The sequence below is a fragment of the Schistocerca gregaria genome, chromosome 3 (assembly GCF_023897955.1).
Source record: "Schistocerca gregaria isolate iqSchGreg1 chromosome 3, iqSchGreg1.2, whole genome shotgun sequence".
In the NCBI taxonomy this organism is placed as follows: Eukaryota; Metazoa; Arthropoda; class Insecta; order Orthoptera; family Acrididae; genus Schistocerca; species Schistocerca gregaria.
Genome location: NC_064922.1, coordinates 853,083,069 through 853,104,388, shown reverse-complemented (window position 1 = coordinate 853,104,388; position 21,320 = coordinate 853,083,069). Strand labels below are relative to the sequence as shown.

General features: G+C 46.3%; 1 protein-coding gene across 3 annotated transcripts in view; it reads right to left on the bottom strand.

The window, feature by feature from the left end:
* LOC126354802 (uncharacterized) overlaps nucleotides 1–21,320 on the bottom strand; it is a 136,570-nt gene that overhangs the window by 60,596 nt on the left and 54,654 nt on the right. For all 3 annotated transcript variants that reach the window (XM_050004719.1, XM_050004720.1, XM_050004718.1), the window contains exon 2: nucleotides 2,114–2,382. In XM_050004719.1, coding sequence (XP_049860676.1) covers nucleotides 2,114–2,345 — 232 coding nt within the window. In that variant the 5' untranslated portion in view covers nucleotides 2,346–2,382. The remainder of the gene's footprint in view (nucleotides 1–2,113; nucleotides 2,383–21,320) is intronic.

Sequence of the window (21,320 nt, the reverse complement as noted above, 5' to 3'; positions counted from 1 at the left end):
TCTGTATCCGTATCCAGCGATGCCTGTTGGCTGAGGATGACACGGCGGCTGGTCAGTACCTTTGGGCGTTCCAAGGCCTGTTCGGACCGAGTTTATTTTAGTTTAATAGTACACTTGTAACTGGCAACAAACTCAACTGACGATTTTTCAGTTAAATGGGTAGTGCGGTGAAGGCAAGTGAACAGAGTCTGTGAGATGGTAAGATTGGACATGACGTCATAGGTCCCGCTGACAAGTTCAAACCGAGTATACGGAGATCACTTCTTATCTGTAGTACCTAGTTACGAAGAACTTTCCTCACACCTCCGGTGGGCGAAATTGGCCGACTAGTCGATTTGGGGAGGGGACCAAATGGCAAGGTCGTCGGCCCCAGTGGATTAGGGAAGGATGGGAAAGCGAGTGGGCCGTGCCCTTTTAAAGAAAGCAACCCGGCATTGGCCAGAAGCGATTCAGGGAAATCACTAACAACCTTGATCGGGATGGCGAGACACGTGTTCGAGCCGTCATCCTCCCGAATGGAGTCCATTGTGTGTGTGAAGCCTGTAGTGCTACACTGTGCAGTACAGAGACAGCGACTAGAATGCACGAAGTGTGTAAGTCTGCAGGTGACAGTCGGCCGACATGGCTGCCCCCTAACTACACTACTGGCCATTAAAATTGCTACACCGAGAAGAAATGCAGATGATAAACGGGTGGGTATTCATTGAACAAATATATTATACTAGAACTGACATGTGATTACATTTTCACGCAATTTCGGTGCATAGATCCTGAAAAATCAGTACCCAGAACAACCACCTCTGGGCCGTAATAACGGCCTTGATACGCCTGGGCATTGAGTCAAACAGAGCTTGGATGGCGTGTACAGGTACAGCTGCCCATGCAGCTTCAACACGATACCACAGTTCATCAAGAGTAGTGACTGGCGTATTGTGACGAGCCAGTTGCTCGGCCACCATTGACCAGACGTTTTAAATTGGTGAGAGATCTGGAGAATGTGCTGGCCAGGGCAGCAGTCAAACATTTTCTGTATCCAGAAAGGCCAGTACAGAACCTGCAACATGCAGTCGTGCTGAAATGTAGGGTTTAGCAGGAATCGAATGAAGGGTACAGCCACGGGTCGTCACACATCTGAAATGTAACGTCCACTGCTCAAAGTGTCGTCAATGCGAACAAGAGGTGACCGAGACGTGTAACCAATGGCACCCCATATCATCACGCCGGGTCATTCGCCAGTATGTCGATGACGAATACACGCTTCCTATGTGCATTCACCGCGATGTCGCCAAACACGGATGCAACCATCATGATGCTGTAAACAGAACCTGGATTCATTTGAAAAAATGACGGTTTGCCATTCGTGCACCCAGGTTCGTCGTCGAGTACACCATCGAAGGCGCTCCTGTCTGTGATGCAGCGTCAAGGGTAACCGCAGCCGTGGTCTCCGAGCTGACAGTCCGTGCTGCTGCAAACGTCGTCGAAGTGTTCGTGCAGATGGTTGTTGTCTTGCAAACGTCCCCATCTGTTGACTCGGGGATTGAGACGTGGCTGCACGATCCGTTGCAGCCATGCGGATAAGATGCCTGTCATCTGGACTGCTAATGATACAAGGCTGTTGGGATCCAGAACGGCGTTCCGTATTACCCTCCTGAACCCACCGATTCCATATTCTGCTAACAGTCATTGGATCTCGACCAACGCGAACAGCAATGTCGCGACACGATAAACCGAAATCGCGATAGGCTACAATCCGACCTTTAGCAAAGTCGGAAACGTGATGGTACGCATTTCTCCTCTTTACACGAGACATCACAACAACGTTTCACCAGGCAACGCCGGTCAACAGCTGTTTGTGTATGAGAAATTGGTTGGCAACTTTCCACATGTCAGCACGATGTAGGTGTCGCCGCCGGCGCCAACGTTGTGTGAATGTTCTGAAAAGATAATCATTTGCATATCACAGCATCTTCTTCCTGTCGGTTAAACTTCGCGTCTGTAGCGCGTCATCTTCGTGGTGTGGCAATTTGAATGGCCTGTAGTCTAGCTGTGGGGATGCAACCGCGCAGCGCTGACAGGGGCGCGGCGTTATATGGAGCGAGCCGCGCCTACTCACTGTATATGGTGGACTGGGCGGTGGTCCCGCCGAGGTCGCCCTGGGCGCGCCTGCGGAAGGAGCCGGTGTAGAGGCCGTAGTTGATGTCTCCCTGCAGGCCGAACTGCGAGTCCGGCGGCAGCAGCTCCGCGGTGAGCCAGGCGCCTGTCGAGAAGGCGGCCACCACCAGCGCTGTGGCGGCGCACGCCAGCCAGAACGTCGCGAACACGTACAGCCGCTTCGTCGTCGCCATGGCCGCCGATGCTCTGCTGCTGCTCGGGCCGGGCGCTCTGCGCGGGAAACAGTGTTGTTGTCGTTGTGGTCTTCAGTCCAGAGACTGGTTTGATGCAGCTCTCCATGCTACTCTATCCTGTGCACGTTTCTTCATCTCCCAGTACCTACTGCAGCCTACATCCTTCTGAATCTGTTAGTGTACTCATCTCTTGGTCTCCCTCTACGATTTTTACCCTCCGCGCTGCCCTCCAATGCTAAATTTGTGATCCCTTGATGCCTCAAAATATGTCCTACCAACCGATCCCTTCTTCTAGTCAAGTTGTGCCACAAACTTCTCTTCTCCCCAATCCTATTCAATAATTTCTCATTAGTTATGTGATCTACCCATCTAATCTTCAGCATTCTTCTGTAGCACCACATTTCGAAAACTTCTATTCTCTTCTTGTCCAAACTAGTTATCGTCCACGTTTCACTTCCATACATGGCTACACTCCATACAAATACTTTCAGAAACGACTTCCTTTCACTTAAATCTATAGTCGATGTTAACAAATTTCTCTTCTTCAGAAACGCTTTCCTTGACATTGCCAGTCTACATTTTATATCTCGTCTACTCCGACTATCCTAAGTTACTTTGCTCCCCAAATAGCAAAACTCCTTTACTAATTTAAGCATCTCATTTCCTAAACTAATGCCGGCCGGTGTGGCCGTGCGGTTCTAGGTGCTTCAGTCTGGAACCGCGTGACGCTACGGTCGCCGGTTCGAATCCTGCCTCGGGCATGGATGTGTGTGGTGTCCTTAGCTTAGGTTTAAGTAGTACTAAGTTCTAGGGGACTGATGACCTCAGAAGTTGTCCCATAGTGCTCAGACCCATTTGAACCTAATCTAATACCCTCAGCATCACCCAATTTAATTCGACTACATTCCATTATCCTCGTTTTGCTTTTGTAGATGTTCACCTTATAGCCTTCTTTCAAGACACTGTCCATTCCGTTCATCTGCTCTTGCAGGTCCTGTGCTCTCTCTCACAGAATTAAAATGTCATCGGCGAACCCCAAAGTTTTAATTTCTTCTCCATGGATTTTAATTCCTACTCCAAATTTTTCTGTTGTTACCTCTACTGCTTGCTCAACATACAGATTGAATAAAATTGGGGATAGGCTAACACCCTATCTCACTCCCTTCCCAACCACTACTTCCCTTTCATGACCCTCAACCCTTATAACTGCCATCTGGTTTCTGTACAAATTGTAAATAGCCTTTCGCTCCGTGTATTTTACCCCTGCCACCTTCAGAATTTGAAAGAGAGTGTCCCAGTCAACATTGTCAAAAGCTTTCTCTAAGTCTGCAAATGCTAGAAACGTAGGTTTGCGTTTCCTTAATCTATTTTCTAAGATAAGTCTAGGGTCAGTATTGCCTCACGTGTTCCCATATTTCTATGGAATCCAAACTGATCTTCTCCGAGGTCGGCTTATACCAGTTTTACCATTCGTCTGCAAACAATTCGTGTTAGTATTTTGAAGCCGTGGTTGATTAAACTGATAGTTCGGTAATTTTCACATCTGTCAGCACATGCTTTCTTTGGGATCGGAATTATTATATTCTTCTTGAAATCTGAGGGTATTTCGCCTATCTCATACATTTTGCTCACCAGATGGTAGAGTTTTGTCAGGGCTAGCTCTCCCAAGGCTGTCAGTAGTCCTAATGGAATGTTTCTACTCCCGGGGCCTTATTTCGACTCTTCACGCAGTATCATATCTCCCATTTCATCTTCATCTACATCCTCCTCCATTGCCGGCCGGGGTGGTTGAGCGGTTCTAGGCGCTACAGTCTGGGACCGCTCTGCCGCTACGGTCGCAGGTTCGAATCCTGCCTCGGGCATGAATGTGTGTGATGACCTTCGGTTAGTTAGGTTTATGTAGTTCTAAGTTCTAGGGGATTGATGACCTCAGAAGTCCCATAGTGCTCAGAGACATTTGAACCTCTTCCATTTCCATAATATTGTCCTCAAGAACATCGCCCTTGTATATGCCCTCTACATACTCCTACCACCTTTCTGCTTTCCCTTCTTTGCCTAGAACTGGGTTTCCATCTGAGATCTTGATATTCATGCAAGTGGTCCTCTTTTCTCCAAATGTCTCTTTAATTTTCCTGTAGGCAGTATCTATCTTACCCCTAGAGATATACGCCTCTATACTGGAGTATCTGACACAAAAAGCTCCCCAATTCTGTAACGAGAGAGCTACACAATGTTACTTAAAACTACATTTACCAGTCGCTTCACTTCCTGTCAACAAGAGAATAGTATGCTGTCACTGACTCATTTGACACACAGATATATCTGGCGTACTAAAATTTAGTATGTTTGTTGTTCTTGACCGACAGAACTGGCCAATGCCGAGATGGTGGCATGAAACAAATGTCAGATTAGAATTTAATGTGTATGCAACTCATTAACAAGAGTAACTCTATCTGCATCGCACATACAACCTAAGAAAAAGAAAAGATGTACCACGAAGGATTTATCTGAATGAAAAGGAAATTGGTAGACGACATTTTCATGTACAGGCAAACAAATGACTAAAATTTTAGAAACAATTGGATGATTTATTCAAGAAAAACAGAGTAACAAATTGAGCAACTCAGTAACTTGTAGGTGCACGCCTGACCCCCTTGCAAGCAGTTATTTGGCTTGGCATTCTCTGACAGAACGACCTTGCTGCAGTGGTAACACTGGTTCCCATCAGATCACCGAACTCAAGCGCTGTTGGGCTGGGCTAGAACCTGGATGGGTGACCATCCAATCTGCTGAGCACTTTTGGCAAGTGGGGCGCACTCAGTCCTTGTGAGGAACTGCTTGATTGAGATGTAGCGGCTCCAGTCTCGCAAGCTGACATACGACCAGGAGAGCGCTGTGCCGACCACATGCCCCTCCGTATCAGTATCTAGTGACGCCTGTGGGCTGAGGATGACACAGCGGCTGGTCAGTACCCTTGGTCCTTCATGGCCTGTTCAGGCAGAGTTTAATTTCAGTGTCCAGTAGAGTTGTTAGACGTTTGAAGGACATCATGATAAATTCTGTCCAACTGGTGCATTAGACCATCAAAATACCAAGATGGTTGGAAGGCCCTTCCCGTAATGCTCCAAACGTTCTCAATTAGGGAGAGTTCCAGCGACCTGGTTGGTCAGGATAGGGTTTGGCAGGCACGAAAAAAGAAGGAGAACTTTTCACTGTGTGCAGATGGGCATTGTGTAAGCCCACGATGGCTTGCCATGAAGGTCAACTAAACTGGGCGTAGAATGTTGCTGACGTACTGCTGTGCTGTAAGGCTGCCACGGATGATCACCAAATGGGACTTGTTATGAAATGAAATGACACTTCCGACCATCATTCGTGTCTGCCAGAACATATGGCAGGCGCCAGTTGGATTGATAACCCATCACTGTCTGGGGTATCCCCAGACATGCCTCTGCTGATCATCAGGGCCCAGTTCGAAGCAGCACTCATCACAGAAGACAATTCCACTGCAGTCAAAGAGATTCTAGGCCACAGAAGTGTCTGGAGACGCCAAAGACAGCGGTGAGATAGCAGCCTCAGTCTCACATACAGGCCGAAAATCAGGAGTAATAGTTGGGGATGCCATTTCTTTTCATAGGAAGACCCCTTTCGTTGTCGTCTGCGGTACCCTTATAGCACAGTAGAACATCAGTGATATTCTATGCCCTGTTTTGTTGCCTTTCAACAAAGCAAGCCGTTTTGGGCTCACATTAGAGCAAGATAACGCCCACCCGCACACGCCGAGAGAATATCTGCTGGTTGTCTTCGTGTTTGCCACACTCTACCTTGGCCAGGAAGACCGCTAGAGCTCTCGCTAACTAGGAACGTTTGGAGCATTGTGGGTAGATCCTTTCAACAATCTCGGCATTTTGATGATCTAATGCGCCAATTTGACAACAGGTGACACGATGACCCTCAGGAGGACATCCAGAAACTCTGTCAATCAGTGCCAAACGGAATAATTGCTTGCATAGGGGGTAGAGGTGGACCAACGCATCACTGACTTGTTCAATCTGTGAAGCTCTTTGTCTTGAATGAATTATGCAATTTTTCTGAAATGGCAATCATTTGATGGTACTATTACACAGTCCGGTCCCGGTAGCTGAGTGGTCAGCGTGACAGAATGTCTATCCTAAGGTCCCGGGTTCGATACCCGGCTGGGTCGGAGATTTTCTCCGCTCAGGGACCGGGTGTAGTGTTGTCCTTGTCATCATTATTTCACCCCTATTGGCGTCCAGGTCGCCGAAGTGGCGTCAACTCGAAAGACCTGCATCAGTCGAACAGTCTACCCGACGGGAGGCCCTAGCCACACGACATTTCATTTCACTATTACACAGGGGATTTTTCATCCTTATATTACATTTGAATGTTGGTTTTATGTGAGAAGGTCGCGTTACGTCATGTGCAAAAGGGAGGATGTTTGCTAGCGTGTGTCGGAATTCGACAGCTCAGTCGTGATGCAGTGAGATTACAGCTTATTGTTCCAAGATACAGCTCTTAGTGTCAGGTCAAATGGGTTCAGAAGAGGCACACCCCACTCCGCGTGACTAGTGCCACTTTGTGTGCTCTGCTGTTAAGCGTTACAGGCAGCGCCGTACACCTCGAGTCAGGAAGACAAGTGTTCACACGGACAGATTGGAGACGTTTATCATCATGGCGCCCACTGCTGCAGCTTCCGTCAGTGCAGAGACACATGTACAGAGTGGAGTACCTATGACAGTATTGGACATGAGAACAGCGACACGTAGTTTTTTCCACAGTCGTTCCGGTTCCGTGTGCATCACCACCACGGACATACCCATGTGTGGAAGCTCCGAGGAGAATAAGTGTTGCAAAATTGCGTCCATCGTCAAGGTACAGGCTCAGCAGTTGGTGCGGTGGTATCGGTTGCCATCGGGCACACCACAGGATAACCTCTGGTTCGTAGAGCCGGTAATATGGACAACAGTCGTTCCTTTTCTGACGAGCTCTGTCTCCAAGATTCGTGTGATCTTATTTTTCAAAAAGATAACACGAGACCGCATGTCGCCAGTGTTTGCTTACCCACCTCAGGGTGTTCAACTGTTGCCCTGTCCAGTACGTTTTTCAGATGTCTCACCAGTTGAAAACATCTGGTAAGAGACCACTCCCCAGCCACTGTAATAGATGAGCTTTGGCAGAGAACTGAAGCAGCACAGAATGACGCACCTGTGTCTATCATCAAAACTCAGTTCGACTCGAAACCCAGCTGCGCCACAGGTGGAAGCCCTGTGTACTGAATTTCGTACACTATGTACCTCAAAACCAGCCAGAAATTCAATCACATATACTTTCTACTGTACCGCATATACCTAATACAGAGTGGCAGTTATTGAACTATATGAAATAAAATCGTCGTAACATCTGAATGGTTTGCGATAGGACATTCAAACTGCATGGCTGGCCGCCGGAGGATTATGGGAATTAATATGCTCATGAACGGTTTGGTTTAGCGACAAAACCCATTTTCATTTGGTCGGGTACGTCAATAAGCAAAATTGGTGCATTTGGGGGATTGAGAATCCGCGTTTCGCGATCGAGAAGTCTCTTCCCCCTCAAAGGGTGACTGTGTGGTGCGATATTCCTTGATAACACAGTGACTACCGAACGATACGTGAATGTTTTGGAAGATGATTTCATACCCATTATCCAAAGTGAACCTGATTTTGTCAAGACGGGGTTCAGGCAAGAGGGAGCTCGACCCCATCGAAGCAGGAGAGTGTTTGATGTTCTGGAGGAGTACTTTGGCAACCGCATTCTGGCTCTGGGGTATCCAGAGGCCACTGGCATGAGCATCGATTGGCCGCCATATTATCCGTATCTGTCCATGGGCTACTCCTTTTTGTGGGGCTATATTTAAGACTAGGTGTACAGCACTAACACAAAAACCATTGCTGAGCTGGAAACAGCCATTCAGGAGGTCATCGACGGCATCGATGTTCCGACACTTCAGCGGGTCACTCTGAATTTCGCTATTCGTTTGGGCAACATCATCGCCAATGATGGCAGGCATATCGAATCTGTCATAACCTAGATCCGAATATCTGTAGTGACGTTTACATGATGAATAAAGTGGGTGCACGCCGTAGTTTGTAACTAATTTACGTTTTTCCGTATAGTTTAGTAATTGCCATCCTCTAAGTAAAATCTACAAGAAAAAGAAACACAATGTTAACTATGTTTCGTGGCGAACATGACAGACTGTTTATAGATTGTACTATAATTTACCCCTAAGTGATACAACAACAGATCGAAACTAGCTACAAAATGATTTAGCTAAGACAACTGAATCGTGCCCTTAGTGGGACTTGGAGTGCAAAAGCTACATCCCTTGTTACTTTATGATCTAGCAGGTGCTCCTTTTCAGTAATTTTCAAGTAAGTTAAATAAAATACCAGCGGAAATATTCATGTTTATTTAAAAGACTCTCACTGAAAAGTGGGATACCAGCTGCCACTTTCTGCCTTCCTCAGGTCTTTAAAATTTCCCCAAAAATTTTGACATGTAAACATATTCGCTTTCTTTTTAATATGCAAGTCACCTCTCCCTCCCACAAGCTCCCCTAATTGTAATTCGCTCACCTGACTGGTCCATCAGTGTAAGCCACTTATTGCCATCCACTGCCACCTGCCATTTATCACTCACTTCATTGTCATCATCTCTTTGCGTCACTCTCTCATTGTCCCCTGCGTCACAGCCAAGGTCTCTTTCGTTCTGTCCTACTTATGTAGTCTCCTCCCGCTGTCACTGTCTCCATGTTGCCCTCTCTTACTGCTGCTATCTCATTCCTTCCTTTCTTCCTTCCTACTGTCTCTTCTCACTGTCATTATCTCTCTCTTTCCCGTTCTCATTATCATATTCTCTCTCTCTCTCTCATTATCACTGGCTCTCACTCACTTCTGCTTTCTATTTATTCCCCCTCCCCCGCCACTGGCACTGCCCCCTCCACTCTCTTCTTAGCACTGTTCTGTCACTGTCAACTATGTTCTTCCACTGCTACTGTATCCCTTTCTTTCTCTCAAACTGCAACTGTCTCTCACACTGCAATTGTCTCTCACACTGCAGTTGTCTCTCACACTCCAATTTGTAGGGGGCGGGGAGGGGGGCAGGTGGAAAATAATGTTATTATTTCTATTTGTATTTCCGTTCTCAACACAGGCTCTCTAACTACAATGTTGGCAACCAGAAAATGATTAGCAAAGCGTGATGCTTGCAATTTAAGTTCACTGTGCCCACTCTGATGGAGAATAAGGTTATTGATTAGTGAAGTTCATTACTCTGAGAATTTAGGATGACGTCTGGGATTTATAGAAAGTGCGGTTTACTATAACAAGTTCCACTACATTCTGAAAACGATAAAGTGTAAAATTCCAGACAAATGATTACCCCATATCAGCTACTGGACTATCAGAGCTGTTCAGAGTCTATTGCGCGGATCCTATTATCCCTAGATAACGAAACTGTTCAGTAACCGTTATCGATGTAAATGTTCAAACTGAATGTTCGCGAAAATTTGATGTTAATACTCACCAAACGCCACGCTAGCAATGATAGAAAGTCTGTCCTGCGGCGACATGTGAAAATACGACATACGCAAACTGAGACTAAATCACTGGAGTCGTTTCGTAATTAACACTTAACACCAATGCGAACTAATTGTTAAGTGCATGTCGAGTTACGTAATACGGCATCCAAGACTGTTCCATGCAACTGCACAAACGCGGCGCGGCTTCCCACAAGGAGTGCGCGCTGATACGAATCTAGAAGAGAACTGGGGCCTTGCTGTAGCTCGCACGCTCTTATTTATATAGCCGCGGTGCGGACCGCCGAAGGCGCAGCCGACAACATTTGCCTGACTGACTAGCCACTGGGCTAGCAAAACACCACTTCAGTTGATTAAATAATTAATTGCTTCGTTCACTGAAGGCCAATAAAGCTCTCGATTTAATTGTGCTATCAGCACACAGGTAAGTATCTATAATAAAATTCTAATGTGGCTAGGTTAAATACACTCCTGGAAATGGAAAAAAGAACACATTGACACCGGTGTGTCAGACCCACCATACTTGCTCCGGACACTGCGAGAGGGCTGTACAAGCAATGATCACACGCACGGCACAGCGGACACACCAGGAACCGCGGTGTTGGCCGTCGAATGGAGCTAGCTGCGCAGCATTTGTGCACCGCCGCCGTCAGTGTCAGCCAGTTTGCCGTGGCATACGGAGCTCTATCGCAGTCTTTAACACTGGTAGCATGCCGCGACAGCGTGGACGTGAACCGTATGTGCAGTTGATGGACTTTGAGCGAGGGCGTATAGTGGGCATGAGGGAGGCCGGGTGGACGTACCGCCGAATTGCTCAACACGTGGGGCGTGAGGTCTCCACAGTACATCGATGTTGTCGCCAGTGGTCGGCGGAAGGTGCACGTGCCCGTCGACCTGGGACCGGACCGCAGCGACGCACGGATGCACGCCAAGACCGTAGGATCCTACGCAGTGCCGTAGGGGACCGCACCGTTACTTCCCAGCAAATTAGGGACACTGTTGCTCCTGGGGTATCGGCGAGGACCATTCGCAACCGTCTCCATGAAGTTGGGCTACGGTCCCGCACACCGTTAGGCCGTCTTCCGCTCACGCCCCAACATCGTGCAGCCCGCCTCCAGTGGTGTCGCGACAGGCGTGAATGGAGGGACGAATGGAGACGTGTCGTCTTCAGCGATGAGAGTCGCTTCTGCCTAGGTGCCAATGATGGTCGTATGCGAGTTTTGCGCCGTGCAGGTGAGCGCCACAATCAGGACTGCATACGACCGAGGCACACAGGGCCAACATCCGGCATCATGGTGTGGGGAGCGATCTCGTACACTGGCTGTACACCTCTGGTGATCGTCGAGGGGACACTGAATAGTGCACGGTACATCCAAACCGTCATCGAACCCATCCTTCTACCATTCCTAGACCGGCTAGGGAACTTGCTGTTCCAACAGGACAATGCACGTCCGCATGTATCCCGTGCCACCCAACGTGCTCTAGAAGGTGTAAGTCAACTACTCTGGCCAGCAAGATCTCCGGATCTGTCCCCCATTGATCATGTTTGGGACTGGATGAAGCGTCGTCTCATGCGATCTGCACGTCCAGCACGAACGCTGGTCCAACTGAGGCGTCAGGTGGAAATGGCATGGCAAGCCGTTCCACAGGACTACATCCAGCATCTCTACGATCGTCTCCATGGGAGAATAGCAGCCTGCATTGCTGCGAAAGGCGGATATACACTGTACTAGTGCCGACATTGTGCATGCTCTGTTGCCTGTGTCTATCTGCCTGTGGTTCCGTCAGTGTGATCATGTGATGTATCTGACCCCAGGAATGTGTCAATAAAGTTTCCCCTTCCTGGGACAATGAATTCACGGTGTTCTTATTTCAATTTCCAGGAGTGTATCTTGACATATTGGCGCTTTTTTACGAGTTGACCCTACTTGCTCAGCGCAGTGAGCTCTCTTAGCTGTAAGGTGTTGGCACGCCTGTATCTCGCAATTTATAGAAGACGAAGTAAATATTCCCGAATTCCAATCAAGAACAACTGCGAAGATGAGAAACATAGAAGTAGACATCCTCGGTGTAGCAGAGCAGCTCTAATCACTTAATAAAGGCAAGGCTTTGGGTCCAGATGGTATACCAGTTAGGTTTCTCTCAGAGTATGCAGATGCAACAGCTCCATATTTAGCAATTATATACAACCGCTCGCTCACAGAAAGTTCCGTACATAAAGGCTGGAAAATTGCTCAAGTCACACCAATCCCCAAAAAGGGAAATAGCAGTAACCCGCTGAATTACAAGCCCATATCGCTAACGTCGATTTGCAGTTGGGTTTTGGAACATATACCCAAAATGAATTCCAAAATGATTTAGATAAGTTATATGTGTGGTGCGAAAAGTGGCAGTTGACCCTGAACAAAGAAAAGTATGAAGCTATTCACATGCGTCCTAAAAGAAATCCGCTAAATTTCTATTACGCGTTAAGTCACAAAAATCTGAATTCAATTAAATACTTAGGGATTACAATTACAAATGAACTAAGTTGGAACGATTGCATAGGTAATATTGTAGGTAGAGAAAACCAAAGACTGCGATTCACTGACAGAACACTTAGAAGGTGCAACAGGTCTTCTAAAGAGACTGCTTACACCAAGCTTGTCCGCCATATTCTGGAGTGTTGCTGTGCGGTGTGGGATCAGCATCAGGTGGGACTGACACGGATGATATTGAAAAAGTTCAAGGAAGGGCGGCTCGTTGTGTATTATCGCGAAATAGGGGAGACAGTGTCACAGAAATGTACGTGAATTGGAGTGGCAATCATTTAAAAAAACGAGTTTTTCGTTGTGACAGGATCTTCTCATGAAATTTCAATCACCCGTTTTCTCCTCCAATTGCGAAAACATTCTGTTGGCACCCACCTACATAGGGAGGAATGATCATCACCATGAAATAAGAGAAATCAGGGCTCGCACAGAAAAATGTAAGTGCTCATTTTTTCCCGCGCACCGTCCGATAGTGGAACGGTTGAGAGATAGATTGAAGGTGGTTCATTGAACCATCTGACAGGCACTTAATTGTGAATAACAGAGTAATCACATTGATGTAGATGTAGATAGACCAGAGACCCTGATCCTGTGCACAAAATTCGCAAGATTCGCCAGCCATAGTAAACAACATGTGACATCAACGGCTGAAGAACATGCATGTAATAGCTAAAAAAGTTTATCTATGAAGATAAAATTTTTGAGGGTGGATTTGTTCCTGGGTTGACCTTATCACATTTTTTTGATTTCTGGGTGGAAGGGGGGTTGATTTTTCCCCAAACGCACCCTCTCCTACAGGTATGGTGACGTTTGTCAGAACAAATAGACAACTTAATATGGTTCTAGATAGTGGGATGCAACTACAATAGGAAATATACGAGACTGGGAGTGCATCTATAACAGGAACTATCCAGGAGTGGGGATTCTTGCATCCTACACTCGAATGACACGTTATATTATATTGCAAGATATGACAAATACCATGTTGGATGACATGACGTGGGTCATGTTATACACTACTGGCCATTAAAATTGCTATACCACGAAGATGACGTGCTACAGACGCGAAATTTAGCCGAGAGGAAGGAGATGCTGTGACATGCAAATGATTAGCTTTTCAGAGCATTCACACAAGGTTGGCGCCGGTGGCGACACTTACAGCGTGCTGACATGAGGAAAGTTGCCAACCGATTTCTCATACACAAATAGCAGTTGACCGGCGTTGCTTGGTGAAACGTTGTTGTGATGACTCGTGTAAGGAGGAGAAATGCATACTATCACGTTTTCGACGTTGATAAGGGTCGGATTGTAGCCTATCGCGATTGCGGTTTATCGTATCGCGACATTGCTGCTCGCTTTGGTCGAGATCCAATGACTGTTAGCAGAATATGGTATCGTTGGGTTCTGGAGGGTAATACGGAACGCCGTGCTGGATCCCAACGGCCTCGTATCACTAGCAGTCGAGATGACAGGCATCCGCACGGCTGTAACGGATCGTGCAGCCACGTCCCGATCCCTGAGTCAACAGATGGGGACGTTTGCAAGACAACAACCATCTGCACGAACAGTTCGATGACGTTTTCAGCAGCATCGATTATCAGCTCCGAGACCATCGTTGCGGTTACTCTTGACGCTGCATCACAGACAGGAACGCCTGCGATGGTGTACTCAACGACGAACCTGTGTGCACGAATGGCAAAACATAATTTTTTCGGATGAAATCAGGTCCCGTTTACAGCATCATGATGGTCGCATCCGTGTTTGGGGACATCGCGATGAACGCACATTGGGAGTGTGTATTCGTCATCGGCATACTGGCGAAACACCCGGCGTGATGGTATGGGGTGTCATTGGTTACACGTCTCGGTCACCTCTTGTTCGCATTGACGGCACTCTGAACAGTGGACGTTACATTTCAGATGTGTTACGACCCGTGGCTGTACCCTTCATTCGATTCCTGCTAAACCCTACATTTCAGCAGGATAATGCACGACCGCATGTTGCAGGTCCTGTACGGGCCTTTCTGGATACAGAAAATGTTCGACTGCTGCCCTGGCCAGCACATTCTCCAGATCTCTCACCAATTTAAAACGTCTGGGCAATGGTGACAGAGCAACTGGCTCGTCACAATACGCCAGTCACTACTCTTGATGAACTGTGGTATCGTGTTGAAGCTGCAAGGGCATCTGTTCCTGTACGCCCCATACAAGCTCTGTTTGGCTCAATGTCCAGGCGTGTCAAGGCCGTTATTACGGTCAGAGGTGGTTGTTCTGGGTACTGATTTTTCAGGGTCTATGCACCCAAATTGCGTGAAAATGTAATCACATGTCAGTTCTAGTATAATATATTTGTCCAATGAATACCCGTTTATCATCTGCATTTCTTCTCGGTGTAGCAATTTTAATGGCCAGTAGTGTATTTGTATTACACCGTTGTTCCCTCGATTTGCCGTGCCCTATCGGACAATGAAAAACTGTTCAGAAACGAACACATTAAAGTCTCGACTTTGCCTCCACTTTGACAGGTATGGCACTTTTAAATTGCCGCGTGGTCTCTGGCGCCTTGCCACGGTTCGCGGGGCTCCCCCCAACCCCCTCCCCCACCCCTCCCCGTCGGACGTTCGAGTCCTCCTTCGGGCATGGGTATGTGTGTTGTCCTTAGCGTAAGTTAGTTTCAGTTACATTAAGTAGTGTGCCCCCCCCCCCCCCCCCCCATGCACCATGGACCTTGCCGTTGGTGGGGAGGCTTGCGTGCCTCAGCGATACTGATGGCCGTACTGTAGGTGCAACCACAACGGAGGGGTATCTGTTGAGAGGCCAGACAAACGTGTGGTTCCTGAAGAGGGGCAGCAGCCTTTTCAGTAGTTGCAGGGGCAACAGTCTGGATGATTGACTGATCTGGCCTTGCAACATTAACCAAAACGGCCTTGCTGTGCTGGTACTGCGAACGGCTGAAAGCAAGGGGAAACTACAGCCGTAATTTTTCCCGAGGGCATGCAGCTTTACTGTATGATTAAATGATGATGGCATCCTCTTGGGTAAAATATTCCGGAGGTAAAATAGTCCCCCATTCGGATCTCCGGGCGGGGACTACTCAGGAGGATGTCGTTATCAGGAGAAAGAAAACTGGCGTTCTACGGATCGGAGCGTGGAATGTCAGATCCCTTAATCGGGCAGGTAGGTTAGAAAATTTAAAAAGGGAAATGGATAAGTTAAAGTTAGATATAGCGGGAATTAGTGAAGTTCGGTGGCAGGAGGAACAAGACTTCTGGTCAGGTGACTACAGGGTTATAAACACAAAATCAAATACGGGTAGTGCAGGAGTAGGTTTAATAATGAATAGGAAAATAGGAATGCGGGTAAGCTACTACAAACAGCATAGTGAACGCATTATTGTGGCCAAGATAGATACGAAGCCCACACCTACTACAGTAGTACAAGTTTATATGCCAACTAGCTCTGCAGATGACGAAGAAATTGAAGAAATGTACGATGAAATAAAAGAAATTATTCAGATAGTGAAGGGAGACGAAAATTTAATAGTAATGGGTGACTGGAATTCGAGCGTAGGAAAAGGGAGAGAAGGAAACATAGTAGGTGAATATGGATTGGGGCTAAGAAATGAAAGACGAAGCCGCCTAGTAGAATTTTGCACAGAGCACAACTTAATCATAGGTAACACTTGATTTAAGAATCATGAAAGAAGGTTGTATTCGTGGAAGAACCCTGGAGATACTAAAAGGTATCAGACACATTATATAATGGTAAGACAGAGATTTAGGAACCAGGTTTTAAGTTGTAAGACATTTCCAGGGGCAGATGTGGACTCTGACCACAATCTATTGGTTATGACCTGTAGATTAAAACTGAAGAAACTGCAAAAATGTGGGAAATTAAGGAGATGGGACCTGGATAAACTGAAAGAACCAGAGGTTGTACAGAGTTTCAGGGAGAGCATAAGGGAATAATTGACAGGAATAGGGGAAAGAAATACAGTAGAACAAGAATGGGTAGCTCTGAGGGATGAAGTAGTGAAGGCAGCAGAGGATAAAGTAGGTAAAAAGACGAGGGCTGCTAGAAATCCTTGGGTAACAGAAGAAATATTGAGTTTAAATGATGAAAGGAGAAAATATAAAAATGCAGTAAATGAAGCAGGCAAAAAGGAATTCAAACGTCTCAAAAATGAGATCGACAGGAAGTGCAAAATGGCTAAACAGGGATGGCTAGATGACAAATGTAAGGATGTAGAAGCTTATCTCACTAGGGGTAAGATAAGTACTGCCTACAGGAAAATTAAAGAGACCTTTGGAAAGAAGAGAACCACGTGTATGAATATCAAGAGCTCAGATGGCAACCCAGTTCTAAGCAAAGAAGGGAAGGCAGAAAGGTGGAAGGAGTATATAGAAGGTTTATACAAGGGCGATGTACTTGAGGACAATATTATGGAAATGGAAGAGGATGTAGATGAGGACGAAATGGGAGGTAAGATACTGCGTGAAGAGTTTGACAGAGCACTGAAAGACCCGAGTCGAAACAAGGCCCCCGGAGTAGACAACATTCCATTAGAACTACTGACGGCCTTGGGAGAGCCAGTCATGACAAAACTCTACCAGCTGGTGAGCAAGATGTATGAGACAGGCGAAATACCCTCAGACTTCAAGAAGAATATAATAATTCCAATCCCAAAGAAAGCAGGTGCTGACAGATGTGAAAATTACCGAACTATCAGTTTAATAAGTCACAGCTGCAAAATACTAACGCGAATTCTTTACAGACGAATGGAAAAACTGGTAGATGTGGACCTCGGGGAGGATCAGTTTGGATTCCGTCGAAATGTTGGAACACGTGAGGCAATACTGACCTTACGACTTATCTTAGAAGAAAGATTAAGAAAAGGCAAACCTACGTTTCTAGCATTTGTAGACTTAGAGAAAGCTTTTGACAATGTTGACTGGAATACTCTCTTTCAAATTCTGAAGGTGGCAGGGGTGAAATACATGGAGCGAAAGGCTATTTACAATTTGTACAGAAAGCAGATGGCAGTTAAAAGAGTCGAGGGGTATGAAAGGGAAGCAGTGGTTGGAAAGGGAGTGAGACAGGGTTGTAGCCCATCCCCGATGTTATTCAATCTGTATATTGAGCAAGCAGTAAAGGAAACCAAAGAAAGGTTCGGAGTAGGTATTAAAATCCATGGAGAAGAAATAAAAACTTTAAGGTTCGCCGATGACATTGTAATTCTGTCAGAGACAGCAAAGGACTTGAAAGAGCAGTTGAACGGAATGGACAGTGTCTTGAAAGGAGGGTATAAGATGAACATCAACAAAAGCAAAACGAGGATAATGGAATGTAGTCGAATTAAATCGGGTGATGTGGAGGGAATTAGATTAGGGAATGAGACACTTAAAGTAGTAAAGGAGTTTTGCTATTTGGGGAGCAAAATAACTGATGATGGTCGAAGTTGAGAGGATATAAAATGTAGACTGGCAATGGCAAGAAAAGCTTTTCTGAAGAAGAAAAATTTGTTAACATCGAGTATAGATTTAAATGTCAGGAAGTCGTTTCTGAAAGTATTTGTATGGAGTGTAGCCATGTATGGAAGTGAAACGTGGACGATAAATAGTTTAGACAAGAAGAGTATAGAAGCTTTCGAAATGTGGTGCTACAGAAGAATACTGAAGATAAGGTGGATAGATCACGTAACTAATGAGGAGGTATTGAATAGGATTGGGGAGAAGAGAAGTTTGTGGCACAACTTGACTAGAAGAAGGGATGGTTGGTAGGACATGTTTTGAGGCATCAAGGGATCACAAATATAGCATTGGAGAGCAGTGTGGAGGGTAAAAATCGTAGAGGGAGACCGAGAGATGAGTACACTAAGCAGATTCAGAAGGATGTAGGTTGCAGTAGGTACTGGGAGATGAAGCAGCTTGCACAGGATAGAGTAGCATGGAGAGCTGCATCAAACCAGTCTCAGGACTGAAGACAACAGCAACAAGAACAAGTAGTGTGCAACCTTAGGGACCGATGACCTCAGCCGTTTGGTCCTCACCACCACTTTTAAATTATGCTGGGTTGATGCACAAATTCGTAGCGTTTTTCCATAACTTTAATAAACACAACAGATACATATAACAGACACTTGAGTCGACAATAATATATTCTCCGTTACTTTTTTACAACAGTCTACCAGCTGGGGTAGCTTTTCGATTCCGCGACTGTAGAAATCACGTGGTGCGACTGTAGAAATCACGTGGTGCGACTGTAGAAATCACGTGGTGCGACTGTAGAAATCACGTGGTTTTCAGGCGAAGAAATCGTCGAGCCATGACTGAAGCGCATTTTCTCCCGGAAAAGAAGTTCCTTGAAGGTTACTTGATAGAGAGAGGAAAAGGTGAAACTCTGAGGGCGCGAGAGCTCGTGAATAAGGTGGGTGCGGAATGACTTCCCAACCAAACTCCTACATAACGTTTTCTGTCACTCCATCAAGAAGTGGGGAGCGGGTGTTGTGGAGTGGCACCAATTCACCAAGTGTTTCTGGTCGTTGTTCTTGGAGTGCGTCTGAAAGACGTCTCAGCTGTTGACAATAAATGTCAAAATTAATGGTTACATTTCGGGAAAGCAATTCGTAGCACGCCACACCGTCACTTTTCCACCGGTCGTATAACATTATCTTTTGTGGATCCACGCATGTCTTTGTACAGTGAGTTGTTGCTTTTTTTGGTACAACCATTCCTTTCTTTCCCTTAAGTTAGCATAAAGAGACCATTTCTCGTCGCCAGTAACAGTGGAGGGTAGGAATGGTCGGTGTTGTTCACGAATCAATTGATGACGAGCAAGCAGAGAGACACTTATGGTCACCTGCCGATTTTTGTCGTTTTGGCTTAGTGTGTGCGGGACCCATATATCTGATTATTGACCCCTCCCTATTGGAATAAAATGTCGCACTATGGTGGAATGGTCACAGTTCATCAGATTTACCAGTTCTAGAGTGCGGTGACTTGGATCGTTGTGGATTAATGCGTTTTAAGGACCTTCATCTTCTAAACGTGAAGAGACACCAATGTCAAAACGGTCCTCCTTAAAACGAGAAAACAATTTTCTTGCTGTGCTCTGTTCAAAATGGTTCAAACGGCTCTGGGCACTATGGGACTTATCATCTGAGGTCATCAGTCCCCTAGAACTTAGAACTACTTAAACCTAACTAACCTAAGGACATCACACACATCCATGCCCGAGGCAGGATTCGAACCTGCGACCGTAGCAGTCGAGCGGTTCCGGACTGAAGCGCCTAGAACCTCTCGGTCACAAGAGCCGGCGCCGTGCTCTGTCCAATAGCATTATCCCCCTACACGGCGCAAATGTTTCTGGCTGCCTCCCCTGCTGTCACCCCTTTAATGAACTCAAACAGGAAAATACGTCGCAAATGTTCGGAAATTTTCACTTAGCTCTCCATTCTGTAGCGTCCACGCCTCCACTCACTATCTCCATATGACAAAATGACAATATGTAAACTCAAATAGCAACAGCGAATTACAAATAAAAAATCGATAAATAAACTCTTAGCTACCGGAATACCAACACGCAAAACAAAAACGGTACGAACCTATGAACAAACCTTATAACAGACCACATATTACAGGGACCGGAAAGTAAAGTAAAGTTAATTGTCAATATTCGTATATTATTTTTCAGCTCGTTGTGTACTTCAGAGCGGTACCAGAGACATTTTAAGGCAACAGTGACTTGTTTAGTTCTCGCAAGTAGTTAGATCTTAATTTTATGGCGAAACCGTCAGCCACATACCAGAGGAGGTACTTATCCGGCACCGCATGGTTTTTGAGTTTCGCAAGGGCGTAACGCAACAGTTGCAGCCAAAATTTGCGGTATTCATCGAAGTGCATTATACGTTCGTGAATATCAAAGGTGGTATCCTAAGCTCATATCCGGTAATTTTTACCCTACTGACTATCATCGATTAGAAAGACGAACAACATTAGACAACGACATGTTATGAACAGAAGTGGAAGCAAATCCGTGTCAGACAATCGAGGAAGTGTCGGACACTCTTAAGCAACCTAAGTATACCGTCCAAGAACATCTGGAGCAAATTCTTAAAGGCAAACAAAGCTAAGCGATCCACAACATGGAACTTACTGGTCCGGTAGCACAATACAGAAGCGTTTTTTGATCGCTTGGTCACTGGAGATGAAAAATGAGTCCTCTGTGATAATCCAAAACGCAAAAGGCAGTGACTGTCTCCGAATGGATGCCATGAAGTACAGCACCTCCAAAACAGCCCTTTTCTGCACTGAAGAGCCAAAGAAACTGGTACACATCGTGTTGACCTCTGCGAGCACGCAGAAGACCCGCAACACGACGTGGGATGGACTCGACTAATATCTGAAGTAGTTCTAGAGGGAATTCACACCATGAATCCTGCGGGGCTGTCCATAAATCCGTAAGAGTACGAGCTGAACAGCACGTTGCAAGGCATCCCAGACATGCTGAATAATATTCAAGATTGGGGAGTATGGGGGCCATCGGAAGCGTTTAAACTCAGAGCAGTGTTTCTGGAACCACCCTGCAGCAATTCTGGACGTGTGGGGTGTCGCATTGTCCTGCTGGAATTGCCCAAGTCCGTCGGAGTGGACAATGGACATGAATGGGTGCAGGTGATCAGGGAGGATGTTTACGTATTTGTCATCTGTCAGACCCGTATCTAGATGTATCAGGGACCCCATATCACTCCAACAGCACACGCCCCGCCTCATTACAGAGCCTTCCCATGCTGACATGCAGGGTCCATAGGTTCATGAGGTTGTCTCCATACCCGTGCATGTCCATC